At 43.4% G+C, this 21,237-nt stretch overlaps 1 protein-coding gene across 1 annotated transcript in view; it reads right to left on the minus strand.

Moving 5' to 3' along the window:
* Positions 1–21,237, minus strand: part of LMX1A (LIM homeobox transcription factor 1 alpha) — a 156,215-nt gene that overhangs the window by 38,231 nt on the left and 96,747 nt on the right. The window contains exon 4 of the mRNA XM_059059746.2: positions 9,471–9,703. Within this exon, the coding sequence (XP_058915729.1) occupies positions 9,471–9,703 (233 nt within the window). The remainder of the gene's footprint in view (positions 1–9,470; positions 9,704–21,237) is intronic.

Raw genomic sequence — 21,237 nt, forward strand, 5'->3', positions numbered from 1 at the left:
TGGTCGTCAATTTCATGGCTGTGATACTAACAAAAGACAAAACTTGATTTTGGAAAAAACTTGAGAGGCTCAGGCAATTATAACTGCCTCTTGCCTACTATCCAGAGATTCCAGATTAGTAAATCAAAAAATGTCCACAAAGACCTTTGTGCTAGTCATGATATAAATATGTGTGCTCTTCATGTCTCCTTAATAATACCAACAAAGATGAAAACAGATAACAGTTATTGTGTGTTTACGCAAGGCATTGAGCCAAGTCTTTGGGGCCAGACGATATCTTCTGAGTCTTTGGTGTTAGTCTCAGCACCTGACACAGTGTGGGTATATGCAGAAGATTAAAACATATTCATTAGCTTGAAATTTGAGGAATTTATAATTCCAAAACCTGGGGATAGGGTTGAAAGTAACTGCCCTTTGAAGCAGTATTTTTCAAACTTCAGGCCATGATCCATCAATGGATTATGAAATTAATAGAGTGGCTAAGACTAGAATTAAAAAATAAATATAATGGATAATATCAGCATGTAGATTAAGCAGTAAATCAATATAACTGTTGAATTTTTATTTCATATACACACATAAATGTGTATGCTAGGGCATGATTTAAAAAACGTATTTTTACTGGGCTGCAGTTAAAATTTTCTGGAAAATGCTCTTGTAGAGGAGTCTTGAACACACTGCTTTAGAAGAAAATATAAAATAGAATTTAAATGGATTTCTTAACAACTATGATGTTTAAGTACTTTAATATCTACTCAAGGTTTTTTGTTTTTGTATTTGTTTTTATAATAGCTCACCCCCTTGTTTCTTAAAGGAAGGGATGACAAGTCTGATCTCCAGGCTATGTCTATTTTCCTAGCTCTCAGTCCCTTTATAACAACTAGGTTGGCCTCACTGTTCCCCCTGATATTAGGAGGCTGGCTTTGAGATGTTCTTCTGATCTGAGTTGCTCAGTATTCTCTAACTCCTCTGCCCTTCTTTTTCTGCAACTAAAACACAGCATTTAGCACAGAGCCTGACACGGGGTAGGCGTCTGTTAAGAAATATCTCTCGGATTAAAGGTTGGTTAGGTGGCTGCCTGGAAGGACAGAAATAGATCATGGCATGTAACAGAGCAATGCTGAGGCCTCTGCAGGAATACAGTGCATTCTCTAACGGGTAACTGTCAGGTTCAGTGTCCTTCCTGGACTCAAAGATGAGTGTTGCAGAAGAGAACGGCAGCTAAGTTCAACACATCCTTTCCATTCTTGCTTGAAATTCCTATTGAGTCCCAGAAGTGACTGCAAGACCTCCTGGTCTTCTGCACTGACTTTCCAGGATGCAATGCTAGCTCTAACGTTCAAAGCCTGGAGAGTACCTTTGAGACACGCAGGCCCATGGAGTGACTCTATCCCTCTCCAGTCCATCATCCTAGCCACCCCAAATGAGAGGCCCTCTGTACTACCCTGAGTTGCCCTCGGGTCAGCTATCCAGAAGATTCTAAAATAGAAGCGCAAAGACAGAAGATGAGACATTTGTGAAATGATAGATCTTTGGAGAAATAAGCTTATGAGCCATGAGCTATCCAGAAGTATGCTAGCCTCTGCACCAGGAGATAATAATGACACCTGCCATTTACTGGGCATCCAACAAATTTCAGGCCCTTGATACGTATTACCTCTCTGCGTTCTTACAGCAATCCACAAAAGAAGTGTTATGATCCACTTTTTACTGATTAAGAAATAGAGTCCTGGAGATGAGAAGTACAAGCAGACCTCATTCCATTGTGTACCACTTTATTGCGCTTTGCAGATGCTGAATTTTTTTTTTACAAATGGAAGGTTTGTGGCAACCCTGCATTGAGCAAGTCTGTCGGTGCTGTATTGGCCACAGCACTTGCTCCTTTCATGTCTCTGTCACATTTTGGTACTTCTCTCAATATTTCAAATTTTTGCATCATTATTATATTTGTTATGATGATCTGTGATCTGAGATCAGTGATCTTTGATGTTACTATTGTAAGTGTTTTGACATTTTTTTAAAGCAGTAAAGTATTTTTAAATTAAGGTATGTATATTGTGTTTTTAGATATAATGCCATTGCACACTTAATAGACTAGAGTGTAGTGTGAACATAACTTTTATACCCACTAAGAGACTAAAAAATTCTTGTGAGTTGCTTTATAGAGATAGTCTCTTTGTTAAGGTGGTCTGGAACCAAACCCACAACATCTCCAAGGTGTGCCTGTAACTTTTCCCAAGAACACGCTGCTTCTAAGTGTAGGCAAGACTCAGATTCAGATCTGTCTAACTTTAGATCCCAAGCCCTTTGTACTACCAGGTGGAGAATGAGACTTCCTCATACCTCCTGCTGACTTTTCCTTGCATTTTAAAATTCATGACTGAGCTGACAAGATAATCCCGCAGGACAGTCAACTATTTTCCAGAACTCATGAGGTAACTGCTGCCCCTCTATTCTAATTTACTGAAGAAAAAGAAGAGTTCCAGGATAGGCTGAAATATTTCTGTAATGAATACAAAAAAATCAGTTCCAAGGTTGTAGAAGGAAATGAAAACCAGTATCTAAATATCAGTGGTAATGAAAAGAGGAGGAGAGAGAGATGTATTACACAAGGAGAACAAGAGAGTCATCTGGATCGTTCAAAGCAGCAATATCCCACATCCTAAGAAAAATTAAGAAGGAAGAAGGATTCGTAAATTCTGGTATGTGTGAATAATCTTCATTCCTGCTCCACTAAGAAGAAAGTCATAGTTTTGGTTGGTGTTTCTCTGCTAAGGACCACAGAGGCTAACGTGAACAGGTATTCACACAATAAATGAACATTTACTGAGTGCCTACTGCATGCCAGACACTGTGAGACGGCCAGGCAAGTGCAGACCATAAGGAGAGAAGCAGCATAAGCCCTTCAGTGCTGTCCAGACAACCCGATAAACAGAGGCCAATAAATTGATGTAGTCATCCAAAACATAATACCTCCTTTGCAGAAAGGCTTCTCATGATGGGGCTTCATGACCCAGGCTTCTTCTGGGAAAATCCCTCTACAAAAGCAGAGCATCAAAAAGAATCCTGCCTTAGGCTGCTGACAGTTTTAACTCTAAGAAGATAAAGGAAGAAATGCAAGACCAGCTATTCTTGGACTTTGGTCTGACCAAGGAAGAGCTGGTACCAAGAGGATGTAATGATTTGAACCCTGGGAGAAAATCATAGCCAAGGAATAAACTCTGGGCACGATCTAAAATGCATTCTCTTCTTCAGTTAAGAAAATCTTAAAATGATAAACAAACGAACCCCAAAACAAATAAGCAAAAAACAGATGGATCCTATGGTGAGAGATGCTAAAAGGAAATAAAACATAACAGATACTGCTGGGGGAGAGGCAAAAATGAAATTCTGACTAGGCATTTCTAGTGATCCCAAAAATGAAGAAAAAAGGCAATTTAACATAAATATAACATAAAACTAAATGCAACATGGTATCCTAGATTGGATCCTGGAGTGGATAAAGACATTAGTAGAAAATCTCCTGAAACTGAATAAAGTCTATAGTTTGGTTAATAGAGCTGTACCAATGTTAATTTCTTGGTTTACATGGTATGTTTATCAAAATGTATATTTAAATGTAAAATGTTGACATCAGGAGGAGCTGAGTGAAGGGTATATGGAAAAGTCTGTCCCACTTTGCACCTGCTCTATAAATCTAAAATTTTATTTCAAAAATTTAAAAGTTTTTAAACATCACTGCACAAGACATTCTTAGACAAACTCTGATGTTAAAAGAAAATGTGAAAATAAGAGGGCTAGGTAATTAAGAAATGCAACATGGACGAGCCAGAAGCCCTGATGGCCTATAGTCAGCCCCCAAGTCTCCACCCCCTTCCCTAGGTCAAAAAAGCTAATGATATCAATAGAATACGATGTCCATGACACGTAGTAATAATAACATGGTGCTAGTTCAGACCACATATGGAAGATTTTATCCCCTTCTGGGTGGTACATCCTAAAGAGAATATAGTATTTTTGTAGATAGAGCAAAGAGTCTCTTCTAGGGAATAGCTGGAGGAAAGAGGAAGAACTAGAAAGGAAAAGAGAAGACTTAGGGAGCATAAGGGACTCTGTCTGTAACTCAAAGGGCTGCCACATGTCAGGGAGACTGATGTATTTTGTGAGTTTCTGAAAGCTGAACCAAGGCCAAGGCTGAGGTTACACATGGAAATAGATATTGGGGCTCAATTTAACAATTCTCACAATCCACACTCAGATTGTGAGGTCAAGAGCTCCCCATGGTCAGACAGGCTCAAACAGAGGCTGGATGAGCTCCTGGTGGGAGGCTGAAACAGATAACCTCTAATGCCTACCAAGTATCGTCAGAGCCCAGGATTCTCTGATCAAGAAAGCACAGGCATGAATGTTGCCAGGTCTATCCTGGAGGCCTTCGGCATCCAAGTTGCCCAATAAACCCAAAGAAAACGGTCTGACTCTGGCTACAAATACAATTCCACTGCTTGGGAGGGTCCTTCAAGGCCACTGGCAAAGCAGGGACCAGGACAAAGGAGGATTTTCTGGCCACACAAGAAAAGAACATCCAGCACCTGAGTATCTCCTGAGTTTGGTGTCGTACATAGCTCTAAACGTGTCACATGCTTGTGTGTAAGTTGGAACAGTCAGCAGCATATATTCTAAAATCCTAGATTTAAGCAGCCCTAGAGGTCACTAACCCAGTCACCCACCCACTGTAATTAAAATGTTAAAAGACAAGCAGGTTTATTCCCCATAAAGGGAGTCTAGTGTGCACCTTTTTTGGACACAGTTCTATCCTATATTGAACCAAAATCTGTCATTTCACTCCCAGTACATGGGTCTACACCCTTGGGTGTGACTCTCATATCTCCTTAGTCTTATTTTTACAAAACTAAATATACTGAGTTTCTTTAGATATGTATCATTTAACGAGCCAATCGCTCTCCTCAAGACTTTCTCTACTTTGTTTGTGACCTCCTAAAATGCATCGTTTAAACCTAGACAAAAAATCCTAAATGTACTCTGACCAATGCAAAAAAAAAGAAAAAAAGAACTGTAATTACATGTTAGGGACATCTTAGTTCTAGTAATGCAGTATATGGCCTTTTGGTTCCTATTGACTTTATGATCAACTAAAACCCCATGTGAAATTCCATGAAAAGAGGTCCCACTGCATATAATTACTGTTGAATTTTGGAACCCAATGGTTAGATCTCATCTTGCTGACTTTGTACTGTTCTGTTAGCTTGTCAAAATCTTATTGAACATCGTGAATATCAGCTGCCACACCAGCACTTCCTGCCAGGTTTGTGTCATCTGCAAACCGAATAATCCTGCCTTCGGTGTCTTCATCCAAGCCATTGACAAAAAACATTAAAGATGACAAGTCATTCAATCATTCGCTCAACAACTATTTAATCAAGCACCTACAATATGTAAAACACTCAGGACAGAAATGAGAGGAAAAATTGTATCTGTATTGGGACAGATCCTAAAATTGTTTGCTTTCTGTAAACCCCTTTCTGTAAATATGAGGTGGACTTCTTTTCTTGAAGATTTAACACAACTCATTAGGTACTTATTGATCACTTACTCTTTTCTTAGCATCATGCTAAGCTTTGTTAAAGGAACAAAGGAATTAAAAGCTACAACCCTATTCTCTAGAAACTGTTCCTCTCATTAGTGAGGCTGAGGCACAAAACATTTCATGTTGCAACATTTATGTAATTGACAAAATGAGTGATACAGACAACATATTTGATTCTGATTGAGACTTTGTCATTTCCTTTAAAGCTGCAAAAACAATGATAGATTTTTAGAGCTGAAGGGGGCAACAGAGGTCTTCTGGCACCATCCTCCCCTCCCACCTCGCCAATATTACTTACAACAACTGGGTATCTCCTGAGTAGTTACACTGTGTTAGACCTTATAATTAGAATGACATCTGTAACATCCCCTATGTTGAGTCAAAATTACTTCCCTTTGCCTTTTCATCTATAGTATAAAATACTCAGTGATTTTGTTAAAGAATTGAATGAATTCTAATTCTTCTCTCTGAAGCTAGAAAAAGAAACAGGTCTGGTCCAACCATTTGAAGGCAATAATTATGTCCTTATTTAGTCTTTACTTTTCTAGCCTAAATATCTCCAGTTCCTTCATCTGACGTGGGTTGGAGACCTCCCCACCCCCATGCCATTCTTGTCATTCATAGCCTGACACCATGCCTGGCATAAAGCAAGCACTCAAGATATGTCTACTGAACGAATACGTGAATAAGTGAACTGGAAAGCTCCAGTTTGTGAATATCAGCCTCAAAAAGAAATGCCCGGAACTACAAAACGTATTGCTGAAAATGTGGTTAGAAAAGTGGACCCGTTGCAGTTTGCTTACTCTGAACATTATACTTTTTTAAAAATTGAAGTATAGTAGACTTAAAATGTTGTGTTAATTTCGGCTGTACAGCAAAGTGATTCAGTTATACATATACATACATTCTTTAAACAATTCTTTTCCATTATGGTTTATCACAGGATATTGAACACAGTTCCCTGTGCTATACAGTAGGACCTTGTTGTTTATCCATTCTATATATACTAGTTTGTATCTGCTGATCCCAGACTCCCACTCCTACCCTCTCCCACCCCACCTTCCCCTTGGCAACCACAAGTCTTGGAACATTATACTTTTTTTTTTTTTTTTTTTTTTTGGTACGCAAGCCTCTCACTGCTGTGGTCTCTCCCGTTGCGGAGCACAGGCTCCGGAAGTGCAGGCTCAGCGGCCACGGCTCACGGGCCCAGCCGCTCCGCGGCATGTGGGATCTTCCCGGACCGGGGCACAAACCCGTGTCCCCTGCATCGGCAGGCGGACTCTCAACCACTGCGCCACCAGGGAAGCCCTATATTTTTAATACTCCTTAGATCCAACTTCTTTTTGTCTTTGCACATGGGGAGAGGGCAATACACTAGTGACTCATCCTGTTTGTAGTCAATTAAAATCTGTAATTGGAAAACACTGGTCAAGACCCATACAATTGTATAGCAAGAAAGGGCTAAACCACAGCATTTACTTCCATGTGAGAAAGAATGGTATGTCCTTCTGGGTCTGCATGTCTTTCTGAGGTCATGCTGGTATTCTGATCACCATAGCACCTAAGCCCCTTGGGAATTTGAAGATTGTGCAATATTCTGCAGAGGAGACCTAGTGAGTGGGTACAGCATGACACCTAAAGGAAAAGTAGGATGAGATGACCTACTAAGTGGAGGCCATGAAACTCAGTTTAGGATGGGCCCAGTTACCCAAGAGTGAGACGTTCAATATGTCAGTGGCAGTGTTACCGACAAGGAGAAATTTCCCTTAGATTAAAACATCCAGGAAAACTTAAGTCTAATGAATCCAATAGAAGTTGGGATTGTCCTGGTGTCAGCTTACTTGTGGCTGCAAGCAGAGTCAGGCAAGAAGAACCAGCTGGGAAGTAAAGGAAGCAAAACACAACTGCGATGAAGATGCCAACACCAGGGCTTCCCTGGTGGCGCAGTGGTTGAGAGTCCGCTTGCCGATGCAGAGGACACGGGTTCATGCCGCGGAGCGGCTGGGCCCGTGAGCCATGGCCGCTGAGCCTGCGTGTCTGGAGCCTATGCTCCACAATGGGAGAAGCCACAACAGTGAGAGGCCCGCGTACCGCAAAAATAAATAAATAAATAAATAAATAAATAAAGATGCCAACACCAGCAGGCACTTGGTAAATAAGCACCAGCACTTACATACATTTATCTTTTATTCCCCCAAATAAAATGACTAGGTAGGCATGATGATCACCATTTTACAGCTGTGGAGAGAGAGGCTGAGAGAGGTTCCAAAACTTGCCCAAAGTCACACAGATCTAAGTGGTGCAGTCAGAATGCCCACCTGACCACCTCCAAAGCTCTCAAGCATCACGCCATAGGACTTCTGTTCCATGTGTTTATTCATCCTTTAACACAGATTTTATCAAGCACCCTCAGCGTTCCAGGCCTGTGCTAAGCCCTGTGGATACAGTGGTAGAAAAGACACACACGGTCCCTCATGGGGCTTAGCACTCTGGCAAGGACAACAAACAGCCAAGCAAGCAACTTCAATCAAGTAGGATCCATCTCATGGCAGGAAAGGTTAAGGGCAAACTCACCCGGCACATGGGAATAGGAGTCTTCCTCGATGAAGCAGGCCCTAGAAAGAAGCTTAAAAGATATGCAAGCAAGACAAAAGAGTGAGGGAAAGAGGCAGAGAAGGAAGAAACTTTTAAGATGTGGAAGTGAGTGGAGACTCTGATGTCTGCTGAGTGTAGAGGGAAGGGGTCAGAGGCTCCCAGGAGGTTGAAGAGTTGGGCAGAGTGAGATTCCAGAGGCCTTGTAAGCCATGGTAAGGTGTTTGGAACTGGACTGGAATTGGCAGTGGCAAAAACCAGTAAGTTTACACGGATATCACCTAATTGGATCTCCAGATTCTTCCAGGAAAAGAGAGGCCAGGCTAAGACACACACTGCCCTGGGAAGGCATTCCATGCTTCACCTGGACAGTTTTAATTTCTCTGGCCTTGTAATACCTGCTCTAAAAGGACTCTGAACCTCTGCCATCTCCTCTCGTTTCCCTCTCCAGGGAGGGTGGGTGGGTCTTGGGTGAGTGGAACAAGTATATTCTAGATGTTTCCTTTACGTGACCCACCAAGCCTTAGATAGATTCCAGCTTTCCCACTTGACAGATGAGGAAACAAAGGTGAGAGTAGTTCAGTGACTGTGGCAGATGGAATTACTGGTTCCAATCCATCATTCTCTTTAATAGTTTTATGTATCTTTACCCTGTCAGGGCCTCACAGTACATGCAGTGTATTTCCCCTCCCTGGACTTTGGGTTTCATCTTCTGATTTGATTTGGCCAGTGAAATGTTAGCAGCCATGATATGAGCAGAGGTTTGAAATGTGCTTGCATGGTTGAGCATGCCTTCCTGCACTTTTGCCACTGCCAGGAAATTATGCCCCATAGCTGCTGTTTCTCAAGCCTGGACCCCAGCATGAACCACGCAGAGCAGACTTGAACCTGGTCTACAGCCTAGAGCTAAGCTCGGCTGAGATCAGCAGATCCCAGGTGACTTGAAGACCTTCAGTGTGAAGCAGAGTCACTTCCATTAACCCAGAGATGTGTTAGTAAGCGTTTATTATTAATGCTTGTGGATGTGTGAATAAGTGTTTCTGGTCATACACCATAGAATTCGGGGGTAATTTGTTATGCAGCAGCATCATGGCAATACCTGACTGATAAGAGCTTACTCCAAGCTCACAAAGAAACTTCCTGGAATGCACAGTGCTGCTCTGCCATGGGACCAGGGTGCCCTGGTGGCTGGCCCTCTAAAAGAGAAAGTAATGCAGACTGCCACCGCACCCCACTCTCCCACATCTCCCCCTGCCCACCGCATGGCACTCACCTGAGTCTGAGGCTGCCGGGCTCACCAAGCTGAGCAGCTCCCGTTCCTTCTCATAGTCCCCTTTGCAGAGCAGCTGCCCCTCCTTCAGGACAAACTCATCGCCCTTCTGGAGCTGCCGTTCGCAGACACAACAGCAGAAGCAGCTCAGGTGGTACACGCTCTTCTGGGCCCGCATCACAAACTCGTTGGGTGCGATGGCCTCAAAGCAGCCCCCACATTTGACAGCAAACAGCCTGGCAGCATGGGAGAAAGCAAAGCAAGGTTGGTGAGAAAGATGGCTGGGTCCCAGCTCTCCTCTCAAGTCAATACCGAAAGGAACTTCAAAAACTGGGACAAAGAGCCTTGGAATGGAATAGGTTTTAAATCCAGATGATTTATTCCCTGAGGAGGTTGCACCAAAGAATTCAGTTAAGTTACTCTCTCAAAGGCTTAAGAAAAGCAGGGTGAGAGGTGCTGGAAGAAGGGTGAGCTGAAGCCCAGCGTGTATTTGGTGTGGTCCATGGCACAGTGTTCCCAAAGGATGCCCTACAGACTGGTGCCAGGCAGGCTGCCCAGAATCCCCAGGGGGGTGATTATGTAAACAAAATAACAATAACAAAAAGGTCCAGGCCTACTCCAATCAGCATGCAAAAGGATGGGCCCCAGAATGTGAATTTTTAACAAGCTCCCCAGGGCATTCTGATGCGTAATCTAGTTGAGAGATAAACTGCATCCAACTTCCCAGCCTGACATTCAGTGTATTCAGCCCAGCTCTCGGGGACTTAACTCTTATCTCATTTCACTTAACTTTCAACCAACCACGAAGAGGGTGTCTATCTATGCCAGGCGGATGCAGTAGGTACTAGTGATATTAAGGTGAATAAGAGAAAATCCCTTCCAGAAATGAGCTCAGGCTAATGGGAGAGACAAACATGTCCAAATAACTAGAGGGTCCCGGGAACACAGAAGAGAAGACAAGCAACTGTCAGGAAGTCAGCAGGGGGATTTGCATTTTATTACCCATTCAATAAATCTTGGTCAAACGGAAGACAGGAAGGTGGGCAGGCAGCAGGCCTGAAGGGGTTGGGGAGTGGATTCCCCACAGAAGGAACAGCCTGGGCAAAGGCCTGACATCCTGCAAGTACATCCTGTGCTGGGAGCGTGCTGTGTCCTCCACCAGGTTGGAGGCTGGGGGCCTGGAGAAGGGTGACAGGTGAGGGCAAGTCATGACCGGATTGCACACTGGGGCTGGACAGCATCTGACAAGCAACCAGAAGCCTTTGAACAATTTTAACACGCTAAGAGCCTGTTTTAGAAAAGGAACTCTTTGCAATATGAAAGGTGGAGGGGAATTGGGGTTGGAAGGATGAGTGAGGGAGAGCAGCTGAATGGTGACAAGGGGCAGCACTAAGGTGCAGCAGGGAAGCCAGACAGGAGGGGACAGATGCAGGGCTTGGAGACTGGGAAGCGTGGGGTCGGCTCCCAGGCTCCTGGCGGCCAGAACTGGAGGATGGTGATATGTCACCACACCTGCGCACAACATTCCTGATTTTCTACCTCTGGGCCTTGTTATGCCTTGCCACCCTCCTGCAAAGCCCTTTCTTCTCTGTTTAATCTACCTGAATACAACCCACCTTTCAGTACACAGCTGCTCCCACCTTCTCCCTGAATCCTGCCTGGACCTCCCCTACACCCCTCCGGAGTGACCACATCTCCTCTGAACACTTTCACCATGACCTGTCTGTGCTGGTCACTGGGTAGTTATCTGGAGATGCTTCAAGACACAAGAATAGCCGATCTGGAAGCCTAGGCTCTGCCGCCGGCTCTGCAGACATCTGTCTGCTGCTGTTGTTAAAGATGTGAGGCCAGACAATCTCTTCCGTCTCCAAAAGTCCCAAGAGCATTGCTTCCTAATGCTGACTTAAAATGAACATAGATGCAAAAATCCTCAACAAAATATTAGCAAACAAAATCCAGCAGCACATTAAAAGGATCATACACCATGATCAAGTGGGGTTTATTCCAGGAATGCAAGGATTCTTCAATATACGCAAATCAATCAACGTGATACACCATATCAACAAACTGAAGGAGAAAAACCATATGATCATCTCAATAGATGCAGAGAAAGCTTTTGACAAAATTCAACACTCATTTATGATAAAAACCCTGCAGAAAGTAGGCATACAGGGAACTTTCCTCAACATAATAAAGGCCATATATGACAAACCCACAGCTAGCATCGTTCTCAATGGTGAAAAACTGAAACCATTTCCACTAAGATCAGGAACAAGACAAGGTTGCCCACTCTCACCACTATTATTCAACATAGTTTTGGAAGTTCTAGCCACAGCAATCAGAGAAAAAAAAGAAATAAAAGGAATCCAAACAGGAAAAGAAGAAGTAAAGCTGTCACTGTTTGCAGATGACATGATACTATACATAGAGAATCCTAAGGATGCTACCAGAAAACTACTAGAGCTAATCAATGAATTTGGTAAAGTTGCAGGATACAAAATTAATGCACAGAAATCTCTGACATTCTTATACACTAATGATGAAAAATCTGAGAGTGAAATTAAGAAAACACTCCCATTTACCATTGCAACAAAAAGAATAAAATATCTAGGAATAAACCTACCTAAGAAGACAAAAGACTTGTATGCAGAAAACTATAAGACACTGATGAAAGAAATTAAAGATGATACAAATAGGTGGAGAAATACACCATGTTCTTGGATTGGAAGAATCAACATTGTGAAAATGACTATACTACCCAAAGCAATCTACAGATTCAATGCAATCCCTATCAAATTACCACTGGCATTTTTTACAGAACTAGAACAAAAAATTTCACAATTTGTATGGAAACACAAAAGACCCCGAATAGCCAAAGCAATCTTGAGAACGAAAAATGGAGCTGGAGGAATTAGGCTCCCTGACTTCAGACTCTACTACAAGGCTACAGTAATCAAGACAGTATGGTACTGGCACAAAAACAGAAATATAGATCAATGGAACAGGATAGAAAGCCCAGAGATAAACCCACACACATATGGTCACCTTATCTTTGATAAAGGAGGGAAGGATATACAGTGGAGAAAAGACAGCCTCTTCAATAAGTGGTGCTGGGAAAACTGGACAGCTACATGTAAAAATATGAAATTAGAACACTCCCTAACACCACACACAAAAATAAACTCAAAATGGGTTAAAGACCTAAATGTAAGGCCAGACACTATCAAACTCTTAGAGGAAAACATAAGCAGAACACTCTATGACATAAATCACAGCAAGATCCTTTTTGACCCAGCTCCTAGAGAAATAGAAATAAAAACAAAAATAAACAAATGGGACCTAATGAAACTTAAAAGCTTTTGCACAGCAAAGGATACCATAAATAAGACCAAAAGACAACCCTCAGAATGGGAGAAAATATTTGCAAATGAAGCAACTGACAAAGGATTAATCTCCAAAATTTATAAGCAACTCATGCAGCTCAATAACAAAAAAACAAACAACCCAATCCAAAAATGGGCAGAAGAACTAAATAGACATTTCTCCAAAGAAGATATACAGATTGCTAACAAACACATGAAAGAATGCTCAACATCATTAATCATTAGAGAAATGCAAATCAAAACTACAATGAGATATCATCTCACACCGGTCAGATTGGCCATCATCAAAAACTCTAGAAACAATAAATGCTGGAGAGGGTGTGGAGAAAAGGGAACCCTCTTGCACTGCTGGTGGGAATGTAAATTGATATAGCCACTATGGAGAACAGTATGGAGGCTCCTTAAAAAACCACAAATAGAACTACCATACGACCCAGCAATCCCACTACTGGGCATATACCCTGAGAAAACCATAATTCAAAAAGACTCATGTACCAAAATGTTCATTGCAGCTCTATTTACAATAGCCAGGATATGGAAGCAACCTAAGTGTCCATCAACAGATGAATGGATAAAGAAGATGTGGCACATATATACAATGGAATATTACTCAGCCATAAAAAGAAATGAAACTGAGTTATTTATAATGAGGTGGATGGACCTGGAGTCTGTCATACAGAGTGAAGTAAGTCAGAAGGAGAAAAACAAATACCATATGCTAACACATATATATGGACTCTAAGGGAAAAAAAAATGTCATGAAGAGATTAGTGGTAGGATGGGAATAAAACACAGACTTACTAGAGCATGGACTTGAGGATATGGGGAGGGGGAAGGGTAAGCTGTGACGAAGTGAGAGAGTGGCAGGGACATATATACACTATCAAATGTAAATTAGATAGCTAGTGGGAAGCTGCTGTATAGCACAGGGAGATCACCTCTGTGCTTTGTGACCACCTAGAGGTGTGGGATAGGGAGGGTGGGAGGGAGGGTGATGCAAGAGGGAAGAGATATGGGAACATGTGTATATGTATAACTGATTCACTTTGTTGTAAAGGAAAAACTAACACACTATTGTAAAACAGTTATACTCCAATAAAGATGTTTAAAACAAATCTTAATCTTGCCTTATTATTTAATTTTATTATTATTAATTATTATTATTATTAAATTTTATTATTTAATTTTCCCATGTTTATAACTTATGTTGCCAATAGCCTGTATTCCAAGAACTAGGCCTATGGAATATTTATATGCCCTACAACCTCTTGCACATGGTGGATACTCAATAAAAGCTTATTTGATTTGACCTGTTGACTTCACCTGCTCACCCTCTTCTGAAATAAGATGTGCAAAGAGCCTGGCCTCAGAGCTGACACACAGTAGGTTCCCAGTAAAGGTGGCCCATCTCTTCCCAGTCACCCCAGATCAATAGGAGCTCAGGGCAGTCTATGAAAGATTAAAATCTAAAGTAGATTTCTCCATTTCTCTTTCTCTTTTTAAAATTGCCTCATGATAATATAACTGCCTTTATCAAAGCCTTGGGTATAAACACAGAGATAACAGACCGTAAAAATATCTCTGGGATTCATTCATTACAGCATTCATTTTTCTATTTCCAAAATAAATAGTTATTTTCTTTTTTAAAGTAGTAGCGCAATAGGGGGGGAAATCTCTCTCAAAAACCCTCTCTGTCTCCACATACCGAAGGGGTCACTAGACATGGGAAGGTCAGATGGTATAAGGGAGAGGATGGTGCCAAGCAGAGACAAAATGGGCAGAGTGAATTCATAAAGATCCAAACACCCCTCCTCTCATCACAAAGGGAGACACAAGCTGACTCAGAGGATATCCAGGGGCTGAAGGTCCCTTGCTCTGCTCATGAGCCCTACCTTGGCAGGAGACAAGGAAACATAAATAACTGAAGAGCATTTTTCTATAGACAGGCCATCCGCCATGATGGCCTAAGTGTGGCCAATCCCATCTCAAAAGCTCATTCATACATTCACTCACTCATTTAGTCTCCATTCATTCTCTCATTGATTCAGAAGCATCCACCGTGCACTACACAAGACACTGTATCTTAACAGGGAGGTGGAGAAAGAAAGCCCCACCCAGCAACATGCATGTTCCTAAACCAGCTTACGTGGAGTGTGTGTTATGTGTCAGGCACTATCGTGGGCACAGATGATACAAAACAAAGTCCCCGTCCTCCATGGAGCTCATATGATAGTGAGAGAAACAGCAAACAAAGAAACAAACAAATAATGTCTACCCAGAGGGACTGACTTTTGGGAAGCAGAAGATAAGAATGATACTAAGCAATGTTTCATGAATACAAAACAGAGTGGCATAAAGCCATAGTCTGTTTATAATATTTAATCACTGCTCAGCTCTAAAGCTGTACTAGTTGATGCCTAAGTCTATACACGTGCACAGTGTGTTTATCTTGGAAGCTTCCTGGATGAAGGAAAGAGTTTTGAGAGTAAAGTGGAAAAGCAGGTAAGGAGAAATTCCCAAGGAGGGAACTGGTACAAGAAAGAGGGAGGCCATTCAAACTCTTTGAGTGAAGAAAGCCAAGGCTTGGAGAAGGGATTGAAGCCGCCTCCCATGAATCTACTAGGGAACAGCCTCCCTGGACAGAGGCCAGCTTGCAGGTGACTCCAGCACAGCTCGGGATGAGAAGTGCATGTGTGGTCTCACTCTGAACCCGGGCCTTGGGCCCCAACACCAATCTTCCCTGCCGTTGGCCATCAGAAGCACATTAGAAACACCCATCCTGATATATCTTCCCTCTCTGCCTCTCAGCTTCAGAAAGGGGGGTGAGGTTGGGAGACAGATCAAGGGCTGGTGTGGCTCTTTCATCACTAACAAGGTATGTGACAGTCCCCAAAACAGAACTCCAGGTACCAGCAGCCCTGCCCCTGCCCCCTCCCTTTCCCCAGCTGCCCAGGGTAGTTTTGCTCTCCATGTCTGAACCTCAGGGTGCCCCAGGCCCTTGAACAACTGCCTTTACTCCCCTCCCCCCATGCTGGATGTTGTGCATCAGACAGAAAACCCACCCAGTTCATCACTGGCCCGGAGTCCCTAGACACTGTTTGCCAACCTGAGCAAACGAATCAGTACTTTAACAGGAGCTGGTCAAAGGCCCTTTGTCCCCAAGCCCTCCTTCTCCTCCCCTTCCCCAGGAATGAACTGTTAAACAGACTCAAGGCAAACGCTCCCAGGAGTCAACAAGCTCTTGAGAATCCACAGCCGCAGGTGGTGGCATCTGTGCTTGTCTAACTTCTACACTGTTAATCTCCTCCTCCCTTCTTAATTTCATCCCCCACTCCAGAAATTTCCCCCAAGTTGGAGAAGGGAGGGTTAGGGTGAGCTCAACAAAGAAATCCCACCATGTTGACTCAGGGACAGCCATAGGAAGTGGCAGGATTGTCTGGGCTCAGATCGTGAAATGGTCACGATTGGGCGAGGGGAGGGATACAGACACAGAAGAGGGGGGCAGTCCTGTTTCTCTCCATTCTCTGCATTGGCTGCCCCGTTCTGGGTAAAGACCAGGTTGACCTCACCTTACTGCTTTGGCTCTTGTTACCCTCACTAACCCCTTTTCTCCTTGGGCAACCCAAGGAGAAAAGGCACACGCAGTCCACCACCTGTGTGCCAGATGTGTACACAGCTGTATGGGTACCACTGTGGACCCAGCTGCTGACTACACACTTCCCACAAGTTGTTTTCTCTAAGGCTCAGACAAGCAGAGAAAAGGATTTGTTCAAAAGTCCAGGTCGTAATTAAAACACAGCCTGTCTCTTCCCCATGCCCTGGATGGCGGCCCCCACGGTGACTTTGGCCTCTGAATGCTAATGAGACCTCACTCTGGGTTCAGAGCCTGGCAGCCTGCCTGTGCCCTAGAAAGCTAAGCACGGTTTCCAGAAATGCCCATCTCTTCTGGTTATACATAACAACTCTCAACTTTGCCCACTGTTAGAAATTCACCCACCCCAGAAATCTCTTCAAATGATTCTTCATCTCTTTGTTGCATCTGATCCCCTCACCTGTAAAATGAGGATAACAGGATCCAGCTGGTGGAGAAGCGTCCAGAGCCCAAGCTCTCTAATAGCGCTCTCCTTCCTCTGCTGAACACTGTCCATGGGGCAGGCATAGTGATGGAGTGCTAAACAAGGCTGCCCTGTCCTCAGGGAGCTCACATTCTCCAGCAGGCAGCAGGCTTTCAGCCAATGACCATAGGAGGGTGTGTTTGGGGTATGTAGGAGAGGACTAGCCAGAATGGCCCAAAGCAGAGCCCCATCCACTTGCCTTGGGTTAGGGGTCACCGAATCTTCTTTCTCTTCCTTCCCTCCCTCCCTCTACACCTATGTATTCTCTTTTTCCCTCTGGCCCTTTCCCTCTACCAGGCAGAGAAACAGAGGCTGGCTGAAATTCCATTCTATGCCTTGCCTACCTCTCTCCCAATACAGCCACAAGCTCTAAGATGCACAGCTTGTAGTTTTGGTGAGAGAGCTGGAATTGGCAGGCTCTGTCACTTCCAAGCAGTCAGTGTGACTCGGAGCTCATCACTTAATCTTTGGCAGTCTCAGTCTGCTCAGATGGAAGAAGCAATGATGATGCTGACACTCCTGGATTACTGAGGACTAAATGAAAACAGGTATAAGGACTAGGTGACCTATAAGGAAGAGCACAATTTTTCGTTCTTTTCATTGGCCCGGCCTCTGTCTTTTGACCTTTGTGGATTTTTTTTTTTTTTAACCCTGCAGGTGACTGTGCTCAAAAGTTTCCTGAGCCCTACACTGAGAGAACACTTTTTCCTCCGCAGCCAGAATCCTTCTCCTGACTTCTCCCAGCTTTGATGTTGGCATGACTTCCTCTCCAAAGAGTGTGGCACTGACCCAGGAGATGAACCCGGGGATGCACAGCTGACAGGGCTGCCACACAGAGCACACGCCTTAGACAAGGCACAACCTCCCACCTCAATGTGCCAAGATAATGCAAGGGAAACAGTGGTTCTTGTATTAGGTGCCATGGAGGGTAGCAAAGAAGAAAAGAAAAGGTGACCTGATTCAGGGAAAGAGCACACGACTGGATGTAGGAAGACCTGGGCTCATGGGTTCTTCTTTTACCAAGAGGTCTCAAAAAAGCCACCATCTTTCCCTGGGCCTCAGTTTTCTTAACTTTTTTTTTTTTTTTTGAGAATGGGCAGACAGCTTTTTATTTATAATTAATTAATTAATTGATTTTGGCTATGTTGGGTCTTCGTTTCTGTGCTAGGGCTTTCTCTAGTTGCGGCGAGCAGGGGCCACTCTTCATCGCGGTGCATGGGCCTCTCACTGTCGCAGCCTCTCGTTGCGGAGCACGGGCTCAAGATGCGCAGGCTCAGTAGTTGTGGCTCGCAGGCTCTAGAGCACAGGCTTAGTAGTTGTGGCTCAAGGGCCCAGTTGCTCCGCAGTATGTGGGATCTTCCCAGACCAGGGCTCAAACCCATGTCCCCTGCATTGGCAGGCAGAGTCTCAACCACGGCGCCACCAGGGAAGCCCCAGTTTTCTTATCTTTAATGGAAAAGTACTGCCCTAGATCAGTGTGTTACGTCAAGAATACAGAGGCTGTGTAAGGGGAGAGTCTTTATTCAGCGTACCTGCTTTCAACCAGAGAAGCCCACTCTGCTGCACCTAAATCCAGGTCTCCAGATGGTATTTCAGCATGACAGGGCCTTGCTATGGTAATTCTCCAAACAAGGTATTTTCCAGAACCATATCATTCACAGATACACCTATATATATGCATATATATACATATATGGAACAGGCAAGGCCAAATGAGGTTATGTACGAATGGACACACAAACACACAAAACATACATACACACACACCAGCTAAAACCAACAACTCATTCACATAGTCTCTTTCTTCCTATCTGTATGGTACAAATATATACGTACTTCCAGAAAGGATTTACATTACATACGTATATAGATATATGTATATATAGATATATTTTATACAAGAAGAAACAATTTGCTCCTAAGGCGTGTTTGAAATCCATTAGGCGGGATAATTTCTTTTTTTAAAAAAATTTATTTATTTATTTATTTTTGGCTGTGTTGGGTCTTCGTTGCTGTACGTGGGCTTTCTCTAGTGGTGGCGAGCAGGGGCTACTCTTTGTTGCAGTGTGCAGGCTTCTCATTGCGGTGGCTTCTCTTGTTGCGGAGCACGGACCCTGGGTGCGCAGGCTTCAGTAGTTGTGGCACGTGGGCTCAGTAGTTGTGGCTTGCAGGCTCTAGAGTGCAGGCTCAGTAGTTGTGCACACGGGCTTAGCTGCACCGCGACATGTGGGATCTTCCTGGACCAGGGCTCAAACCAGTGTCCTCTGCGTTGGCAGGTGGATTCTTAACCACTGAACCACCAGGGAAGCCCATAGGCTGCATAATTTTTAAATTCACTCCCATTTTTACGATCCATGCTTTTATTATAGGGTTGGGGATCCTGCTCTGTAGCTAAGGAGATAAGAATGTTTCCAAAGCAGATATGAAGGCTTGACACTTGAGAAACTCCTAGAGAACATGTCTAAGGCAATCAAGACAGATGCCAGACCTCTGGGAAGCAACAGCACACCCCGCACTGTAGAAGTTACAGCAGAAAGACGACAATGTGCCAGGACCCCTTGTGGACCCCTGGACTTTGATGCTGGTTATGTGAGCTCAAGAAAATCATTCCACATTCAGAATATTGGGGTCCTAATGGTTAGAATATATTTCATCCCCCAAATTATTTTACTACAAAGAAAAAGAAGCTTGTAGAAGATAGGAAAAAAGGAAATTGGTCTTCATTGAATAGTCACTTGGTGCCAAGAACTGTGGTGTTCCTTATATTCATTACCTCCCTAAATTTATGGGATAAGGGCAAACAGGACTATTTTATGAACTCAAAGAGAACCTTGCCATATTTCAGCTCAGCTTGGTTCATGATGCCTCTCTTCCACAAGAGATACAGACTCTGGAAGGGCTGATCCATAGGTTCTTCTTTATACATCCTCTCTAGCACTCTTTTCACAGGAGAAATAAGTAAAAAGATCAAGCAGCTAAGATGGAGGCCTGAGTTCCTGTGAAGTTCCCTGGATAGGGGCATGGCTTTGTAGGAAGTCCTGAGACCCTGCTGCCCACATGCAGGTGAAAGGCAGGAGTTAGGAACCAAGTTGATTCCTTCAAGCTACTCGTCTCTTGGGCCCCAGAGTATCTGAAGGGATCCCCACAAAAGCTCTCTCCTCTATGGATTTAGGTTAAGAACAAACAGTGTACAGTAGATGCTAAGACCCAACACCACCATGCCCAAGAGTCTACTTTGATTCCAAAAAGATTGGGAAACAAGATCATTCTTGCTGGAATCACAGTCACTGGGGGATTTGGTGGGTCACTGTTTTCAGAGTACAGGCAGAAATGTAGGCCATGGGGGTTGGACCCAGAAAGACCCAAGAAAGCCCAGCCAGAAAGACTGAGCTATAGAATAGTAGGACAAGGAGGCAACATGGTATAATCAAATAAACTTAGATCCAAGTCGCTGCTCCTCCACTTATTAGCTATGTGATCTTGATCAGGCTATGGCAGCATTAGTTTACTCATCTATAAAATGGAAATAATAAAGGGACTTACCTCAGAGAGACACAATAAGAATTAATTGAACTGACACATTAGAACTGCTTAGCATAGTGCTTGGTACATGGTATATCCTCAATAAAATGGTAACTATTATGATGAGGAGGAGGATGGAAAAAAAGAGCTGAATATGAAATATGAGAGATAAATTAGTGAAAAAAGAAGACCCGATGGATCATAATGTCAGAGACTGGGAGAATCAGGATGAGATAAAGGAGCATGGAAAGAGAAGGACTGGGGAAAACAGTTTAGGACCAAGGCTGTAAACAATGCAAGAACGTCAGCAGTTGGCTTTTTGGTGGTGTTGGCTGTGGATTTGGGGGCCAGTCCTGCTAATATAATGGAACTAGGGTATGAGTTTCCACATGGTTTAATGGCCTTATGTTAGGGTTTGCATGCAGCCTATCCACACAGGATTTGTCTGAATTTACCCAACTAACGGTTCTGGCATGGCTGGATGAAATGCCTTCTTGCTCTATGTATCAAAGTAAAATCCAGGAGGTTGACTGAGGCTTAATTTTCTTCTCAGTATCAATGCATCTGATTTTTCCACCCATGAATTCCCATGACTCCCTCTGATCTCTCCCACCTCCTGCCACATCACCGTCTAGAAACCAAACACTAGATGCCATGTTACCCCTACATCTACTCTCCAGGATGATGACACAACTTCCAATATACAGGAATACTAAAGAACATGGCTGTCTCATGCAAACCCAGTCTATC

Source organism: Kogia breviceps, chromosome 1 (genome assembly GCF_026419965.1).
Source record: "Kogia breviceps isolate mKogBre1 chromosome 1, mKogBre1 haplotype 1, whole genome shotgun sequence".
Taxonomy (NCBI): domain Eukaryota; kingdom Metazoa; phylum Chordata; class Mammalia; order Artiodactyla; family Physeteridae; genus Kogia; species Kogia breviceps.